The sequence below is a fragment of the Hydra viridissima genome, unplaced genomic scaffold (assembly GCF_058129835.1).
Source record: "Hydra viridissima isolate aposymbiotic clone 2 unplaced genomic scaffold, HvirCarnegie_v1 scaffold_49, whole genome shotgun sequence".
Classification (NCBI taxonomy): Eukaryota; Metazoa; Cnidaria; class Hydrozoa; order Anthoathecata; family Hydridae; genus Hydra; species Hydra viridissima.
In genome coordinates, this window is record NW_028324334.1 from 68,075 (window position 1) to 87,982 (window position 19,908).

The 19,908-nt window shown below is 27.9% G+C and overlaps 1 protein-coding gene across 1 annotated transcript; it reads left to right on the top strand.

Moving 5' to 3' along the window:
• The first annotated feature begins 432 nt into the window (after window positions 1–432).
• On the top strand, window positions 433–19,646 carry LOC145183538 (uncharacterized). Its single transcript, XM_090075817.1, has 13 exons — window positions 433–568; window positions 3,125–3,181; window positions 3,808–3,835; window positions 8,959–9,013; window positions 10,934–11,085; window positions 11,860–11,982; window positions 13,341–13,388; window positions 13,486–13,591; window positions 13,668–13,892; window positions 14,027–14,133; window positions 15,454–15,542; window positions 17,064–17,090; window positions 19,554–19,646. Exons 1-13 carry the CDS (start codon window positions 476–478, stop codon window positions 19,629–19,631), a joined length of 1,188 nt encoding a protein of 395 aa, XP_089931943.1. The 5' UTR covers window positions 433–475; the 3' UTR covers window positions 19,632–19,646.
• The last annotated feature ends 262 nt before the right edge of the window (window positions 19,647–19,908 follow it).

A 19,908-nucleotide genomic window follows, 5' to 3' on the forward strand; every position in this document is an offset into this window, starting at 1 on the left:
ATAACAATAGGAAGAAACTAGTTAAAACAGCAAGAAAGTTTAGAAATCAAGCTGCAACACATTATCATATTCAATTTATTTTCCATTCTTAAAGCATAGAAATTGTTAAGCTTTAATATTAAAAGTTTATTCAGTAAAAATTTTTTCTTTTTTAATACTTTGGAGTATTTTTGGCAAAGTATCTATTTTTTTTTTGCAAAAAACAAATTTTAGCATTTAAAAAAGCAAAATAACCTGTGATCAGCAAAAATTGTATAAAAACAAAAAAATTGAACAAATAAATGTTTTATAGGATTTTTTTAGTGATACATAGGTATATACATATATATATATATATATATATATATATATATATATATATATATATATATATATATATATATATATATATATATATATATATATATATATATATATATATATATATATATAGCAACGTTAATTTGACATCAGTTTAGGTTTTAATATTTCAAGCATGAACATCAAGTTACTTTTGCAGCGTACAATTTATAGTAATGGAATGACTCCCCTGAAACATGGTGTTGTTTTAGCTTTAACTTTTCTATTTGTAAGTTGTTTTTTTTTTATTCAAATATCATATACATAAACTTTATTACATAAGCTGTAATTTATCTAAAGTTTTATTTAATTTAAGCAAACAACTATTAAAATCTTAACTTATTTCTTTCCATTGAGTGAAAATTTCTTTCCCAGTGTTCAATTTTATTTTTAAAATTTGAACTATTTTGAACAAATGCAGTAAGTTTTATAAACATAATTGAGTACTCTTCTTAAAATAGTATAAAAGTATATATATATATATATATATATATATATATATATATATATATATATATATATATATATATATATATATATATATATATATATATATATATATATATATATACTTTTATATCTATATGTATACTTTTATATCTATATGTATACTTTTATATATATGTATACTTTTATATATATATATATATATATGTATACTTTTAACTTATATTTGTTACTTGTTTTTTACATTTAGTGAATCTCTTTTGCTTAATACTTGCTTCAAAGAGATTTTGTTTAAGGTTTTTTTCTTTTGTTTAAGGTCATCCCTTTTTGTGTTAAAGTTTTTCCACTTTCACTTTTTTGTCTATAATATTTGGTTCATTCCAGCTTAATATTAAGTATATTCCAGCTAGAAATAGTGACAATAGTTTTCTTGCACATATGGTTGAATTTTGATAATTTGATTTCTGTTTCCTCACTAAACAATTTCATTTTTCTTATTCTTTTAAGTAATATTTTGACTTAATTATTATTTTACATTTTTTCAAGTTCTTCTTGGCTCTGGATATTTAAAATATCAGAAAAATTCTCAAAAAAAAGCTGCATCATTCAATTTGGGAAATCAGATTGCTTTAAATTAAATCAGTTTATTTGAAGAAGTCTTTCTTTTAAACCAGCCTAGAAATATTTCAGATGATCAAAAATAAAGCGCTACCAGTTACTTCAACTTTTTGTTGCAAATATATTTCTGACATTTCAATAAAGATAATGATACCAAATATCTTCAACAAGAGTCTTAATTGTTCCTTAAAGCTAGAAGTGTAATATATTTAGTTTTTTATATTTTTCAGCTGAATAATTCATGCTTTAGCATTGACTATTAAGGATAACTCATGTCAGGTTTATTGCTTAAAATGTTTATCAGGCAGTTCCCAAATGAGAGCCATCTTGCTTTAAGGTGAAGTAAATGTCTTAGCTGATAGCTTAAAACCTTAAATAGCTTTAATTAGCTTTAGTTGAATTGGTACACTTTATAACTAAATGAATTTTTTCATTTAGAACAAGCAAAATGTTTTTAGTTGCCATGTTTTACCTAAAAATAACAAAGTTCACATGAAGAAGTTTTTTATCAATTTTAAGCAACCACTATCTGAGGCCATCATATTAAGAGAGATTTACCTGAGAGCTTCTTTGCTTTTAGCTTTTTATCAAGTTGTATTTCAACATCTTCACTCAATTTGCTTATTCATCTGCTAACAGATGAATAGACAAAATGAATGAAAAAATTGATACTGAGAGGAATAGCTTTCAAGTCTTTGTCAACTTTTTCTTAAACCGCTTTAAAAAATGCTAAGATTGAATGTTTGATTAAATTCTATCCAACTGTATAGTATATTTACCAAATTTATCAATCAACATAGAAATTTGTCAACTAGCTTAAGAAGCACAATTGACAGTTGCAATGTGAGCAGTAAAGACTTAATTGTTATTTTTTCAACCAAATTTTTCTTATCAAGTTCTAAAGTTATTTAAATTCAAGTTAAAATAAGCACTATATTTCATCTTTAAACAGGCAATATTGTTTTATTAAATCATTGACAAAATATTTTTTACTTAAAATACAAAACGGTGACCATTTATGGGATAGTGTGTATAAAACAATCTTCTAATTATTTCTGACTTCTGTCAAGTTTTTTTCTACCTTGCCCCACTCATACTATGGTCAAAAGTAAAGCATTATAAAATTATCAAAGAACAAGAAATGAAAGTTGAGCTAAGAACTAAAAATGAAGTATGTGTTAAAATCAATTATCTTTTTGTCCATTAATCAATTTGTCCCTTTAGGAATTATCTTGTGTCACACTGGAAATTCTGTATCATATGTATTCCATTTCAAACCACAATAATTCATGCATTTTGTAAATAAGATTAAAAAAGTTTTTAATCATATTTTCAAAATGCATGAATTGTAGTGGTTTCTAAATCTGTTAATAATTTCTATTTTTGTTTTAGTTAGCAATTGTTTGTATTCAAAATTTGCTAGCATGCATTTTGAATCTGGCCTGTTTGTTTTTTTTTTAATCCCTTTACATAATTTTACATAACTTGCATGATTTTTTAATTGCCTAAAGGAAAATAATCGAAAATATGAAGAATTCTAGTGCAAAAAAAAATAGTTTTTACAACACGATTCTAACTAAAACCAAAATTATTTACACTAAAATTTATCTCCTAAAATAACATTTCAAAGTCATGATATGGAAGTTTTATTTCATAAATATTTGTTAGTAATGCACTTTGTAATTAAGTGATTTATCTCTTTTAAATCTATAAATTACAGTTCGCTGATGCCATGACCATGACAACTGTCTTCTCCTACTTGCCTAAACTTGTTAAGGTAACATTTTATATCTTTTTTAACTAATTTTCTGTGAGTCTTAATAGTCTTATTACATCATAGCTTAGTACAAACAAAAAATGACATGGAACTAATAACTATTGTAACAAACTATTGTCTCACAATTGTTTGATGTTTTTCTATGTTTGTTTTACTTTTTGTAAAGAATATGATGTGACAGAATTTGATGAATAATTGTTATTCTACTTATTATTTGAATTCATTTTTACAAATAACATCTAATTTACAATTTCCTTGATTTTACAATTGAAGCAATTAAATGTAACAAAATTTTTTTTTACTAACTTTTTTTTATTTACTTAAACTAATAAAAAAAGAAATTTTATGAAATGTTTTGTGTTTACCCACTTATAAAGATATTCTAAACTACTTGATTTGTTTCACATTTATTTAGGTGGCAAAAGTTTTTCAAAGTTTGTTATTTGCCGTTATTCTCCTAATTTTGTAATAGTTAGTTATTTATAAACTCTAATAAAAGCTTAATACTGCATAACAAATTTAAAAGATGTTAAGTTAATTATAATTTATAATAACTAATAAGGATTATATGTATAAATCTAACACATTTTTGTGTCCTCATGCTTATATTTATGTTTTTCTTTTAGTCCTTTGGAGCCTCAGAAGTTCAAACAGGTAAATTTAATTATCTTCCAGGTTAAAAAGGTTCAAAATTTTTAATATAAAAAAATTTAAAGTATTTAAGTTTGTTGAAGCCTGAAATATTTAAGTTCTTTTTTTTCAAATAATACTCCCTATAACATGCACTCTATTGCTCAAAATCAAACTTCTATTGCTCTATTGCTCAAAATGGGTAGGAATTAGACTGAATTTTAGACAAAGATGAAAAAAGCAATTCCAATATACCTGGTGTATTCATATAAGATTGTGAAATGTTTTTTATATTTTTAAAAGTTAGTTTTGTCTTTGCCTTCAATTTTCTAGTGCTATGATCTTATTGGAAACACAATTTTTCAAAACATGATATCTCATCTAGTTTTAATGATTCATTACATATAAAAGAATTATTTAAACCATAGGTTTTTTATGTTTTATACTTTTTCAATAGAGTTAATTTAAAAATAAAAAGCTCAATAACTTAAAGCAAGTTAATAATTATTATAAAGACAAGTTACTTAATAATTTTAGAAAAAATATTTTTTTGCATCCTGGAAATAACTCTTGAACTTCTTGAAGTTTCTCATTATATCTATAACTGAACAATAATAACAATAATAGAGCGTCAATAAACTTGTGCTAAATAACTTTACAATGAGTTAATTAACTTTTTTCATGATTATTTTCAATTTTTATAACACTTAAAAAGGCTAATTCACATTAGAGCATATATATATATATATATATATATATATATATATATATATATATATATATATATATATATATATATATATATATGGGTCATTCTCCTGAAAAGTAACATTTTCAATAGTTAATTTTATAAAAATTAGATACTAAATTTTTTAAACCAAATTTTTTGTGGTTACAGCTTTGAGTATATGTAGTAATTTGAAAGTATTCACACAAGTCGTTAAATGTCAGTTTACTAAAAAAAAGTTAAAAACTTATAGCGTAATCCACAGACGTGACAACTTTACCACAGATGTGACCTTAAGAGTAATATCACTTATGCTGTAACAGCTATAAGTGTTGTTCAAGTAATTTTCAAAAATAATAATCATCTGTAATCAATAGTTTTTATTAGCTAACATAAAATAGTATATGGTACAAGTTTTTAAAATTTTTTAAGTGTTATTAGTACATAAATTAGCAAATGTTTTTGAATGGTAAATCTTGTGGAAAACTGTATTGCCCCCTGTTGTTGAGGTTTGGCTGGCACAATAACAAGCTGTCCTCTTCACTATCGCCTTAAACACTGTGATAACTTAGTCTTGTCTTTTTCTTTTTACATTTACTTGGGCTTTGGTTTTCTTGTGCCAAACTTTTGAATATTGTTCCTTCATCAAGTGCTTTCTTCCTTTTCAAGAATCGTTGACCTGGTAAAGTATGTTAAGGAATTTCTTAAAACAGAAGCAAATAAAATTATTTATAAAAAAAGATTACAAAATTAAATAACAGTTAAATAAGGTTTTTCATGCACAACTAATTTCAATATTTTATGAAAATACAAGGCTTGCTAAAAAACTAAATATTAATGTTCAAACATTCTTGATGGCTAAGTACCTATACCATTTAAGCAATGCAAAAGTTTGCAATATTCAATATGAGCCAATTTAAATTTATACATTAAAAGGATACGAGGATGAAGATCTGTCAAAGATTCAGTAGGAATTAGTACTTCTCCAATGCTATAGTGATTGCATTTTGTACCATTGTCACATTCAGTGCATGTCAGCCTTCTCATATACAACGTTTCTTTTTTAGTGGAACCTAAAAACACCTCATGAACTTGTAAAGTCCCCTTGAAAGTTGTTAGGTTTTTGGGAACACATTTCTCATAGAGATTGAAATCTGTTTTTTTAATAGTATAGATGGTTATACTTGGACACTTTTTTTTTATTTCTTCAACCAAACAATTAATATCAGGAATATCTTTCCCTTGTCCTATTATTCTGTCTGCGGTTCTTTTGATACATGCCCCTAATCCATCAGGGGCACCTTTTTCGTGCCCCTTTTCTGTGAAATGGCGTCTCATTGTTTCAGCTCCAAACTCTTTTCGAAAAAAAGTACCTAGCAAATAGAACATGGACTTGTTTCGGTACTGTTAAGAAGTACTATCGCTAAGAAAATGAGCTGTTATAATGATAGGCAGTTTTTCTTTCAACTCATTAATAACAAGCTTTAAATGTGCACAGATCCCAACAAAGTCGTGTTGCCTGTTATCTGAAAATGTACAGTAAGATTTGGCCTTTATTTTGTTTTCAGAAATACTGTAATAGTACGCCACAACTGTATGGATTGACACTTGGTTTCTTGATCCACCAAAATGGAGCAATTGAATTTCTTTTGAGTATTTGCAATTGTAATTTTCTGAAAAATCACAATGAATGAAATTATCCCTAGGCCCCAAGTTATTTTTTATTTCTGATGTAGCTTTGTACTGGTGTTTTATATTGCATACATGCCTCATAAACTATTCCAACATGTTATTAATAAAATGTAAAAACAGCTGTTTTTTAGTTAATGTTAACTCTTCTTTTACAGTTTTACCTTTTACCAAAACTTCAACTCTTTTTTTAGACCATTGGGGAAAAGTTGCTTGTTCATTCTCAAATTCTTTACAAACTATTTTTTTTGTTTAACCAGCATACTCCACATTTTCTTTCTAGGCACAATTCTCACAGCTCGCCATCACATGTTATACTTTTTAGCAAGTCAGTGGGATATTTATATGCCAACATCTTTAAAGTATACAACTTTTCAAGAACCAAAGCAAAATTCTCATGGTCAATACAAAGACAAGTATCTCGTTTACGGAAGTCTGGTTGAACTACCCAAAAGGGTCTCAATTTACAAAATGTGCTATAAGATGTTGAACTGAACTTGTTTTTTTTTTTTAAGTCATTATACAAATTTAACATTGTATCATTCAATAGTCTTTTTTATTTTTTGTTTCTTGTTATTGTTTCTTTTTTCCCAGCAGTAAGCCTACTAGAATGCTTTAGAAATCTTTTTCTAAAAAGCTTTGTACTTCCATCTTAAGTTTCGTTGTTTCAGTATATTTGAGAGTTGATGTGTATGGTATGGATTGCGTGGTAAGATATATCTAGAAGTAAGATTGTTAAGGCTTCTTTGAAGTCTGTACTTCTTTATTATCTTTCCGCTTAATACCCTGGCAAGAGCCTTTTTTTTGTTAATACATCTCTCAGTAGAAAAACTTGATTGTATTTGTGTCTTTAACACTTCGCTAAAAAGCAAGCTTTTCTTTACTTCCTTTGAGCATTTTGTACCACTAGTCATTTTTTTAACCACCTTTTGAGGAGTATTATCATTTGCAGACTGCAGTCTTTAGAATTTTTGTTTGTATTTATGACCTCTTTGCTTTAACAATTTGTTTTTTTCTTCTAATTTTTGGATTTTTTTCTTTAACCCATCTCTATACTTTCTACGAATTTTTAGCCCGCTGCTATTTCTGGAACTAGATTCTTGACTGGGACCAGGAAGTACATTGAAGTCTAATTCATTGTCGATAGGAATATTTACAATTGAACTTTCAGGTGGTGTTGACAAATATTTTATTAGTTGTTGTCTTTTCTTTTTCATTTCTCGACTTCTTTTGGTCCTTTCCTTCCAACCTTTTCTTACTGATCTTTTATCCCTTTCTGAAAGTTCATGAATTTTCTTCCGTGTTGCTTTTTTTCTTTCTCTGTCTTTTTGTTTTTGTTCTTCATACTTATCTGGGTTTTCAGCTTTCATCTTCTCCCTTGCCTTTCTCATATTAGTTTTTTCAATTCTCTTGTTTTTTCTATCTTTCCCATCTTTGTAATCTATCAGGCTAGAAACATTTATCTTTTCTCTAATAATAAATTGGCTAAATGAGCAAAGTTTTAAAATATTAAAAATAGAATAAATAGACATTAAAAAATCCATATACAAGTAAAATTAGTATTTGTTGTCACGTCCGTTCCACTGGTGTCACGTCTGTTGCTTCCTGTATTCCACAGATGTGGCATCCACAGACGTCACAGATTAAAGGAAAAAGCCTAAAAGGGGTGCTATGTTTTGAGGCTAGGACTCTGTTCCCCTTGGAGTAAACATGTCCTGTTAATAGCTAGTAATTAAAATTATTGCTCATAAAAACATAAATTTATATACTCAATAAATGTTTACCACAGATGTGACACACTCACACTAACGAATTCAACTTTTAAATTTTCAATGCTTATTAACACAAAACAACTCTACCAAACCTTCTTTCAATTTTACTCATCAATAAAAATGTCTGGTATTTCAGCAGGACAGCAACTGAGAGCACTACTGCTTCATCCTACAGCTTTTTTTTGATGATAGCAATTCTATCTACAGAAGTGACACTTGAGCTGGTGACACAAGCTTCAATCACATAAAAGTTACTTTGAAAATATGTTTTGAGGAAAATAATATGTCAACTCTAATTTCAATGTATTTTTAATTATTTATTATGCATTAAAAAAAATTAAGTACTTCTATCAAAGAGTAAACTACTTGGGATTAGCAAAAGGTCTGGGTGGTGACATTCCACAGACGTGACTTGTCACAGTCTGTGGAACATAATTTATTTACTGAAAATACTATTTTGGATTGGGTTAGATAAGTTTAACATTGTATGAGCTGTAAATTTATTATTTGTACTTGTTAAAAATAAAAATAGTATTAACTTGAAAGAAAAAATTAGTGGTGACAGTATATTGCTACCTTTCTGGAGAATCACCCGTATATATATATATATATACATTCATATATATATATATATATATATATATATATATATATATAGAGAGAGAGAGAGAGAGAGAGAGAGAGAGAGAGAGAGAGAGAGAGAGAGAGAGAGAGAGAGAGAGAGAGAGAGAGAGAGAGAGAGAGAGAGAGAGAGAGAGAGAGAGAGAGAGAGAGAGAGAGAGAGAGAGAGAGAGAGAGAGAGAGAGAGAGAGAGAGAGAGAGAGAGAGAGAGAGAGAGAGAGAGAGAGAGAGAGAGAGAGAGAGAGAGAGATATACATATATATATATATTTGCAAGAGAAAGTTAGTTTAAGTAAATATGGTTGCATGTTTTTTTCATACCCATTTTACATTGTTTAGGGAAAGATGCTGGTTTGATTGCTGCATCACTGTTTATTTCAAGGATTTTTAGCAGGTTTGTTTCTAAAATAAAGATTTCAGTCAATATCATATAAAGTGACTGATATGGACTAATATAAAACTTGAATTACTTTTTACAAGCTACATAAAAAATTAATGTTTAAATGTCTTTTTACAATAATTTAGCTTTGACTTTTCTCTTTGTATAAAAAAGGAACCACTGTTTTTAAAAATAGATACTTATTCAAAGATTCAAAAAACAGTATATATTATTTTTTAGAAGCGACTTTTTTCTATTTCGTAATTGTGAAAAGTAGTTTAGAGATATAGTTTTAAGGTATAACTAATTCAACTTAACTTCAAGGAAATACAAAAAAATTTATCTAAGCCATATTTGTACGTTTTAAAATATTTAATATTTTGTACTCATAAATGTAAGCTGAAAACCATAAGAATGCAGTCAATATACAAAACGTTCTGAAACTGTTAAGTCATTATATTTTGGTGCAGTTTTCGTAGTATTGAGATAATCTGAAACTGCGAAAATCTTTCACTCTTGACTTCTTCATGTATGTAGTTTTTGTATGAAATAATTTGTTTGCAATCTTCTGAACTTTATAAATTTAAAATTATGTTGTATGATTAAATGAATTGGAAAAATATTTTCGTTAAAAAGAGTTGTTTCGATTGCAAAGTACCAAATAGTTTCTTTACATGGTAGAATACTAAAACTGAAAACTGTTTAACTTTTGGAGATAACTTTCTCCATAAATATATTAAAATGTTTAAGTTTTAATAGACTTAGTAGATATTTTCCTCCTTGATTTTTATAATTTATTATGCTGTTAATAACCTTTGTTTTCAATGTAAAGCTTCTCTAAGTTACCTTCATGTTATTTTTACATTTCTTGAACACATAATAACAATATTCATTTTTTATTTAAAGTTTTATTATGGTTTCTAAAGATATTTCATGATAATAACTTTAATACAAACTTATTTTATGGTAATGTCATAGAATCCTCTCCACCACTCTATAACTGATGAATATGATTGTTTTAAACGTCAGTTAAAAAAACATCTTTTTTCCATAACTTATTTAAGTTGATATCTACATATGCAAACGTTGCATAGGTAATAGACTGTAAGAAAATTTAAGTGGAAACAATGGATGCTAATGCTAAATCACTGGAATAGGGACATGGTTTGGATGATATGCTAAGGTTCTTTAAGACCATAGATCATTAAAATGTGAGAGGTTAATTCATTTCTGCTTAAATCATTTAAATTACAGTTTTTGTGAATCTTGAATAATATTGTGGGTTTTGGAAACAATTCCAGTTACAAAGTAAAGCACAGATTTAATAAGAAAACCTAATTAAAGCATTTAAATGATAAACAATGACTGATAATCAAGTTTAGATCTATTTCTAATATCAATTAAATTAGATGTAGTGAAGCTGTTTAAAAACCTTGTCAGAATCCTTTCATTTTACAAAGCTTTGATCAAAAGTTTTTTTGCACCCTTTAAAAAAATTATTTTGCGCTTGATAACAAAGTTAATAAACTCTTTCATGTTACTTTATTTTAAACACAGTATAAGTTTTTTTAGACAAATTTAAAAAAATTAGATTAACAGATTTTGAGAAATGGCAGGCATACATGGTTGATTTTGAAATCCGATTAAGTTTTTTTGAAGGAGCAGGAGGAGAGGGAAGAGGAACCATAAATATTTTACTGCTGGTGCTTCATAATTTTATTTCTTAAACTACTTATAGTAGGGGAGTACAATGTTAGAACTTATAATATTTTATAAAGATCTTAGTTCAAATATTTTGAGAATGGAAATTGTATGCCTTGGATTTTTTCACATGAACATTCACATAGTGCAGATGTTTCAGAATTCTTTGTTATTGTTGCTGTTATTCACTATTTATTTATAATTTAAATGTAATTACATTAATGCATGCTAAAGCTTTCTCTGGGGTTACTTCGCTGATATACTGGGTAAAAAGAAAGTGTTGCTTATCTCATCTTCTGGTATTGCTATATCAACCTTTGCGTTTGGATTCAGCTACTCATTTACTTGGGCATTAATTACAAGAATGCTACAAGGTGTATTAATGGGTTAGTAAATTTAACTTAGAAATTGGCTTCAGTTATTGAATTCAGAGTATAAAACAAATTTTTGATTTTGCACTTGTGTTTTTTATTAACCTTTCACTTCTCTTGTTTTTCATTTGCACTGCACCATTGTTGACATTATAATGTAAGTGAATAAATGAAAATAGTTCAACCAGCTTAAATGTTGTTTTTAAATTTCCATTTTTTTTTTATCTGAAAAAAAAATGTATTGCTGTTAATGTAATGCTGTTATAACTAACATACAGACATCATTTGCTGCATTTATTATAATAACATGATAATTGTAAGATTAACATTGTCTAAATGCGCTGCTGCTTTTAAAATTATCAGAACATTCTCATTATTGAAAGTCTTAGTGAGGTTAATCTAAAAAAATACCTGTCCTTTAAGCCAACAATTTTTCTGAATTGTTGTTGATATTGATTGTTAAATGAAAACTTTTTTGCAACTTTAGTTTCTAACAAGAGCTGAGCCTAAGTGTGCATTTGGCACTGTTGCTTCATTAAATTTACTCCATATAGCTAAGGAGGTTCTCTTGTCCTCTTCTTCTCCCAATCCCTTTTTTTAAAGATAGAGATATTTATATAAATTAACTTTCACTTTCAACAACTTAATTTACCCTTAAACTTCTGTTATTAATTTCAGTTAAATATATGTAATTGCTGTTTATTTTATGTATTATATTTTTGCAAAAGTGTTTAAAATTAACGTTTCTTTTATGATAAATGTTCTAGTTCTAAAGTATTATTTATCAAGGTGTGGTTGTAATTACAAAAAGCATACTGATTGACATCTGTGATGATACAAATGTTGGATTAGCTTTAACAATACTTTTTACTGGATATCAAGTAGGACTTGTTATTGGACCCAGTTTAGCAGGTTAAAAACATAGTTGAACAAATGTTTTTGTTTTCCTTTTTTGTTAAAACATTTATATTGTGTATAACATTTACAACATATTGCCACAATTAACATTATCGATCGCAGGGTGGGCTAGTGATTTGCAGGCTCTTTTTTTGCATGGTTAAAAAAGGTTGAATTTTTTTAAATTTTTTTATGTTTTGTTGATGGAAACAAAGTAAAAAATAATTCTGATTTAAAATAGCTTAAAAATGGAAGCAAAAAATATCGAATTGTTAAACTTGATCCATGGAGGTTCATCCACAAGAGAATCAGAATAAGAGTTTGGAGTGTTTGAAGTTGAAAAGACCATGAGAAAAATTTACAGACTTTTATGAAAGTTAGTGTTGTCAGGTCTTTCAGTTAGTTTTTAACAAAAAAGTTCAGCTCCCAGGTCAGCGCAATCAAAAAATTGGTATCATGGTAAACCATATTATCTCTAAAGTTTTTATCAATCTTCTCATCTGAGAAAGTTTCAAGCATCTATTGTTCAGATAAGAGGTTTTTGATCATAGGTAGTATTGTTAACAGAAGAAATAATCAATTTGTTTTTAAAAAGATCACCTTGCCAGGTTTTTGGCTATACAAATTATTCTCTGTCAATAATAAGAGGGCTGGAAAACATCCACCCATTTATGTTAAAAAAAATAAAAGTGAATACAGAGATTCATATCAGCTTTTTGAAAAAGCATATGCTACCACCTAGTGTAAAGAAGAAATGGTAACACATGCTTTTTAAAGGCTGGTACAAACCTTTGTATTCAATTTTTTCTCAGGTGGGAGCTGTATGTTCCAACAGGATTAAGCTATGAGAAATGAGACCTAAGAGATCTCATTGTTTTTAAATGACGATTTAGCTAATTTTTGGACGAAAGCCTTATGGTCTGTCTACAAACCAGGTTTGAAATTACTTGATTATTCAATTGGAAGCAATATGAAGAGCAATCTATGCAAAAAAATCCACTCAAGTTTGTTCAAGCCATTTTTCAAAAGAGCTTGGCATTCAATATCAAGAAAATGTATCACCAGTTCTTGCCAGGCCTTCCATTTTTATCTAGAGGCTATCATTTGAAAGAACGAATATGCAATTGAACCTTTTGATAAAACCCTATATTTAAAACTTTTCTTTTAAAAATGTTACTCATAAATTATTGTTTCAAACTCTAAAATTTTTTAGCAGTCTGCAAATTGCTACCTCAACTTGTGTAACTTGTTTTATCAGTTAATAGTTAACTAATTAAAGTATCACTTTAACAACATTTATATTATAAGAAAGTTATTTTTTAATCATTGTTACTTTATAAACCAAGTCTTATTTCATAAATCTTGAACTTTAGCTTTGTTAGTTTTTCCTGCTGAGCGATACCCACACACATTTACTAAAGGTATTAAATCATTTATTTTTTAGAATGTTTACATTCTGTGTGATTTTTGTATTTTTATATTTGCATGTGTGTTTAATAAATTTTTTTTTTGGTTTAGACTCTTTCTTTAGCAAATATCCAATATTTTTACCAAATCTGCTAATAACAATCAGTTTTGTTCTTGCAAATGTATGGGTATTTTGGGTTGTTCCAAAAGACAACAAGTAAAGAATGTTTTTAAAATTTTAAATAAAAACACAAAAAAAGATGCAAAGGTTTGATTTTCAGATATTTTTCTAGTCTTTTTAAGCCAGAGAAGATTTGTTTAATTGACGAAAAAACACCTGTGTGCAGTGATTTCACAGATCAGCAGGACCACTACTTGAAGCTCTCTATAAATGATAAAGAACAGAATACAATGATGTCAGAAAATTCTGCATTACTGAAAAGGAGTAAAAATGTTGGTTCTCTTTTTCACAGACTAATTCATGCTTTCAAGTATTCTTCGCTAGGGAGGATTTTGAGGTTGGTAGTTTTTCCAACATTCCCTTCATGTTTTAAAAATTATATTTAAATGCATTAATTTATTTATTTATCAGAGTTTTATAGATTATGCATAAACTGATGCATAAATAATTTAATTTTCCTTTACAATTCAGATCAAAAGAATGTGTTGCTTGTATCATGCTATATGGTTTTTATGGAATAGTTGGTATTGGATTTGTAGAAATTGTGCCTGTTTTTTTGGCCACTTCTAAAGAGTATGGTAATTAATAAATCTTTTGGTAGAATGATATCATGAATCTCTTTAATATGCATTCTTCAAGATAGCTCAATGCTGTAAAGTTGTTGGAAATTTGTTTTTTTTTTAATGGTTTTTTCTTTTTTTAATTTGTTTAGAGATTTATTTCTTATGAATAGATATTTAAGTCCCAAAAATTTCAGTGTGTATAAAAGGATTGTTAAATTTAGGCACACTATGGTGTAAATACAAAATTTAACCGAAATTGTAATGTAGGTATAATATTGCTTGAATATCATTAACAACAGGTTTTTATAGTAATATAAATGTTGCTAAAGAGAATAGGTTATTTACATTGAATGATGTCAGTTAGATTAGAATACAAAACACTTAATAAAGTATACAGTAGATAAGAACATCCTCCCAGATTAGACAGGTGTACAGCAGCACAATAAACTATTTGTGTATTTGAAGGTATCTTTGAATAATATAAAAATAACTCTCGAAATCCTAAACCGTGTAATGTGTGTTTGTTTGAACAAATTTCAAATAAATGTAATATGCAAAAAGTATTTTATTCAGAACTGAGACAGACTAAATTAAATAGTTTAGAGTTGCTAAGCTTTAAAATTATTTAATCATTATAATTAGTTCTGTTCTTTTTGATAGAGGTGATACTGTCCTATCTTTTTTTGTTTGGAAAATTTATCAAACCACTTTTGTCAGTTCTTCATTCCATGTCAAGCTCAACTTCCTCAATCTACATCAAAAACCACAGATATTGTTTGTAATGAATATATGAATATGAAATAATTAAATAAATAGCTTAGGAGACAAAATTGCTATCAATGTTACTGTAGAACTTGCAATTGCACTAAAAATCTGAATGTGGTAAAATAAAACAAGATGCTAGAAAAACTGGTCAAAAAAGTATTAACACCAATAGATAGTAAATAGTTACCAACATATATATTTAAAGTTCACTAATCAATTTTAAAGAAACTAATGATAAACTTTTTAATAGTATAGAAGGTCACTACAAAGTTTGCAAAAGTTTGATATAATAGAGTGAAATAAGGAAATCTGCAATAGAAACTTAAAAACGTTTTCTAATACTTCTTTATAAAACATCCAAAAAATAAAAGTTCAAAACAGTGAAAATAATTTTACTGTGCTTGTAGCACTTGTAAAAAAACTTGTTAAACACATTTTTTATTTCTTTTGTGCTGCTTTTTTAACGTCATTAAAAAGGAAGAGGACTTTAGATCTTTTTTTTTATGTGATAAAATCATTTTTTGTAGATTGTATGTATAACACTTTTGTATCTTGACTCTTCTTTCATAGGGGGAACTGCAATGACAGTATTTGATATTGGAATATTGATGTTGATATATAGCATTATCTTACTGTTTACTCAGTTAGGAGCTTCAAAGGTTTGTAAAATTTAAAAGCATTAAGCAGTTTGAATGAGATTAAACATATAAGAACAAAGAACTTGTATTTTCGAAAGTCTCCATAACTGTTTTTTTATTATTATAAAGAAACACTATAAAAAATTAGAACAATTAGATAATATGTTTTGGGGACAGCTCAAGTGCTTCAAGTTTACAAAGCTTATGAAAACTTCATAAAATCTCAATTAATTTTTAACAAATTGGTAATTTTCGACACAACTACATTACAATCTCAGTTCAGAATGAAAGATTTTTATGTCAGTTCAACAATTTTCAAAGTTGTTGTTTATGTGGTATTTTGACAATTTATTTCCAAGCATTTTTTCCTGTTGTCATTCTTCATTTGACTATGATCCTTAACAACTTTCAGAAAGAATTGTAATTGAAAATAAGCTGCTTTAATCCTTAATTAATGAAACTCCACATTTAGGATGATCATTTCCTACATTCTGTGCTTGACTGTTACCTTAACTTGCATGATATCCTCTCTGTTCTCTTATGTGCTCCATGATTTCTATATAACCTTCTTTCTGTTGACTCTTTATGGTGTGAATACAGCAGACATGGAAATTTAGTTTGCCTTTTGCTAGATTTGTCATGCCTGCTGCAATCATGGGTTCATTTTTGGTTGTTTTTATGAATGCTCATTATATCTGAATGCAATTGCAGAGTTGAAGGAGGGAAAAAGAGGTGGCTCTCAAACAAACTTGGAAAACTAAACCAATAATTAGTTCTATTATGTGATGTTTAAAAGTCAGCAACATCATCTCTTTAAAAATTAACTTTAGAATTTTTCCAGTTCTCAACATACTTAAAATTCAACGAGTATTTCTCATCTTTTTTAGATGCCCTTTATGCCTTGTAACAAGTTTTTCATCTACCCTTTCTTTTTTTCGCTGCAGTGGTAAAAGTTCTTTACTTTTTTAGAAAACTGATTTGAAGTTTAGAGTATTGCTATGAGCACTAAAAAGGTCATTTAATTTTCCTCTAACTTCTTCAGAAATTTTTAATGTTCTCTTTGAGATTCTATTTTTTCAGCAAAAACTTTGACACTTTTGTTTTGGTAAGTGCCAACACTTGTCTTCTGGACTCCTGCAGTTCAAGCTATCAATCATACATATATTTGGAATCACAAGTTTTAATGCTTTAAATTTGAAACATCGAAAACAGTTGTTTAGCACTATTAACTTATTAATAATTGTATTAATCAATTAGAAATTTTGCTCAAATAATCAACAATACATCTGAATGTTTTTTTGAGAAATACAAATTTACTAAAACTGAAATTGGCAGATCAATATATTCCCCTGATATAATATCCCACTTGATTTTTTTATTCTATATATCTAGTTGTCTGCTGAAAACATGGCAACTAGACATATGGAATAAAAAGTGCTAGTTATTGAGAACTTTTTTAATTAAATACTTAGATTTAATGTTCGTGTAGTTTACTCATGTTAAATATGTTTTTTTTTTTTTTTACTTTATTATTATTTTTAGTTGTTGTTCTGGTTTGGAGCAAAAAAGGTTTGACATGTTTTATCACATGGAATCTTTACAGTTAATAGTTAGTTGTTAATGTCTAAATATCATCATACTGTAATTACATTCTTTGGAGCATTTATCTTCTATTATCTTCTATTATCTTTTCTTATCTTCTAATACCTTCCATCAAGTTTTAGCAAAATGGTCAATATATTCTTTATTGGTATTTTTAAATCTACTTTGAAGAAACATTAAAAAAGACTATTATTGTTAATAACTTTCAAAAATAGTTGCAGAATTTTTCCTAACTTATTTTAAAAATTAGCAAATAAGATGTTAGTTTAAAACTAGCAGAAGGAAATTTTTTGCTTTTTTTTTCTATGAAGACAAAAGCCAATTAGGTTTACTATTGAGGATCAAGTTATCTCTTTTATGATCACTTAAGAAATAAGATCTGTTGTTTGAGAACAACTTATGAGATATCAGTTTAAAGAATAACTAATACAGTGGGTCGCATAAATATAGTCAGTTGATTTTTATTATGATTTTTTTAATTTTATTTTAAATTTAAAGCAAACAAAAAAGTTAATAATTTTAATTGTTTTAAATTTTATTAACAGTGGTATCTTAAACATATTAAAAAAAATTTGAGATACATTTTTATGAGAAATATATAATGAGTAAGAGTGCATTTTGTATTTTGTATGCGCACCACGAAATTTCACACATGCACGAACACGTCTAGGTAAAGATTTAACTTGTCGGATGCATAATTCTTTTGGAAAATCTTTCCAAAGCTTTTCTAAGGCCTGCTGTAATAGATGGGATTGAGATTTGGAGAACGAGCTGGTCAAGGAATGACCGTATTGTTTTTCCGAGATTGCAGTGTGAGCCGTTGCGCCAATGTGCTGAAAAATCCATTGTTGATCCTTGAAAGTAAACTCTGGGTGTTGGCAAAAGTTTACTTTCCAGGGTCTCTTTGTAGTTGTTCTGGTTAATTCTGCCGTTATAAATGTTGTTTGACCTTGTTTATTTATGGGAGAATCATCCCTATTTTCCGATTGGTCCTCCTCCGCCTTGTATCCTTGGTACACAAAAACGTTCTTTGAACTTTTCACCAGCCAGCCTCTTGATGATTAACCTTGATTTGCCACTTATCACCTCAAAATTGGATTCGTCGTTGAAAATTACTTTGGCCCAGTCTTATACAGACCAGTGAAGTCTTTCTCTACACCACTTTCATATTTTTAGACGATCTGAGACACGCAAAAGTGGTTTTCGAGCAGTGATATAGCAATCTAACCCTTTCTTACTTAGGCATCTTCGTACAGTCCATCTACTAACACTAACGTTACCAGGCGTATTTGTTAACCCTTCAGCAAGTTCGCGGTAAGATATTTTATGGTCTTGTCTAACCTTTCGATAGAAACAACTTTGGTCTCTTCAAGTTAGCTTTAAAGGCCTACCAAGGCTCGGTAAATCTTTGACATCATTATGTAGCTCCTGGTTTTTCAACGTTTTTTGTACACATATAAATGAAACATTGCACATTCCAGCAATTTCTCGTTGGCTTTTTGTTTTATCTTTTAGCAGACCAACAATCTTCTATCGTACGTTGTCTGAAACAGCTTTTCTGCCCGTTTTTTTTTGTCTTTTTACTTTACCAAATAATTACCAAAGCGAATAACTTAAGATATAAAAATGATAACTTAATTTTATTTTCGCAAGAACGTTTATATAGTTCGGAAGAAATCAACCACCAAATTTTAGATCGCTCGGAAAACATTTCGTTGAGATATTTCAACTTAAATCGTTAAATTTTAGTTGACTCAATATTTTTGCTACATTAGAAATAGAGGTATGTTCTTATTGAATTAATAATTACTCAAGACTGGTTAACCTAACGAGTTCGAATTATATACCATTCAATAGAGAATTAATTAACACATGTGATACGCTTTTAATCGTATTACATTGTTGATTTCAAAGATAATTTTGAAAAAACAAAAATTTTGCATTTTCGAATTTTATTACAAACGGTACTTCACAGAAAAATTTTATTTGTTGAAAATTGAGCTATAAGCTAGTTTTCAGAAAAAACTAGAATGGACATTGACTTTCAATTTAATGCTTCTTAGGATCTTAAAAAAACAATACTCTAAGTTCACTTGTTTGCGGAAAAGATGGAATTTTAACGTGTTACTCTCAGAATATCTTCCAACAATATTGACTTTCAATTTAATGCTTCTAAGGATCTTAAAAAAGCAACACGTTAAGTTCACTTGTCTGCGGAAAAGATGGGATTTTAACGTGTTACTCTCAGAATATCTCCCAATCAAGCAACAGCATCATGTAATATCATTTTTCTAAAAATTTGAGCTGTTTAGATTATTTAATTTATAAAATTGTTTTAATTTATCTATAGTGTTATTGAAAAGATAATTAGCATATTTAAGTGTCTGCATCAATATTTTTATCTTGAACTTTATCTTTATAAAAACATAGTCGTTCTTGGGATGTGTCATTTTTTATGGTTGTGCAGCCCCTATATTACCAACGTCAGCATTAGTTACTAACAGGTAAGTCATTTGCTTAACTAAAGTTTTAAACATGCTTTTTATTTTATACAGATTTGCGTTAACAAAGTAGAGCTTAAAGACAAAAGAAACTCTGCAATATTTAGTAATATACTGATGCTTTCTTTTTTGTGCTCTTGTTATTAAAAAATTAATGATTAGTGTTATGCATCAATATGGTTGATCCACATTAGAACTGCTTTCCAGAATTCGCAATGAAGTTTAGTTACTTATAGAAAATAAAGAATTGTATTTGTTGATACATCCAATAGATAACGCATTTC

Coding starts and splice junctions, on each gene's coding strand:
- LOC145183538 (XM_090075817.1), top strand. CDS start 476: ATGAACATCAAGTTACTTTTGCAGCGTACAATTTATAGTAATGGAATG. Junction 13,592..13,667: donor GTTGTTCCAAAAGACAACAA/GTAAAGAATGTT, acceptor ATATTTTTCTAG/TCTTTTTAAGCCAGAGAAGA. Junction 14,134..15,453: donor GGCCACTTCTAAAGAGTATG/GTAATTAATAAA, acceptor CTTCTTTCATAG/GGGGAACTGCAATGACAGTA.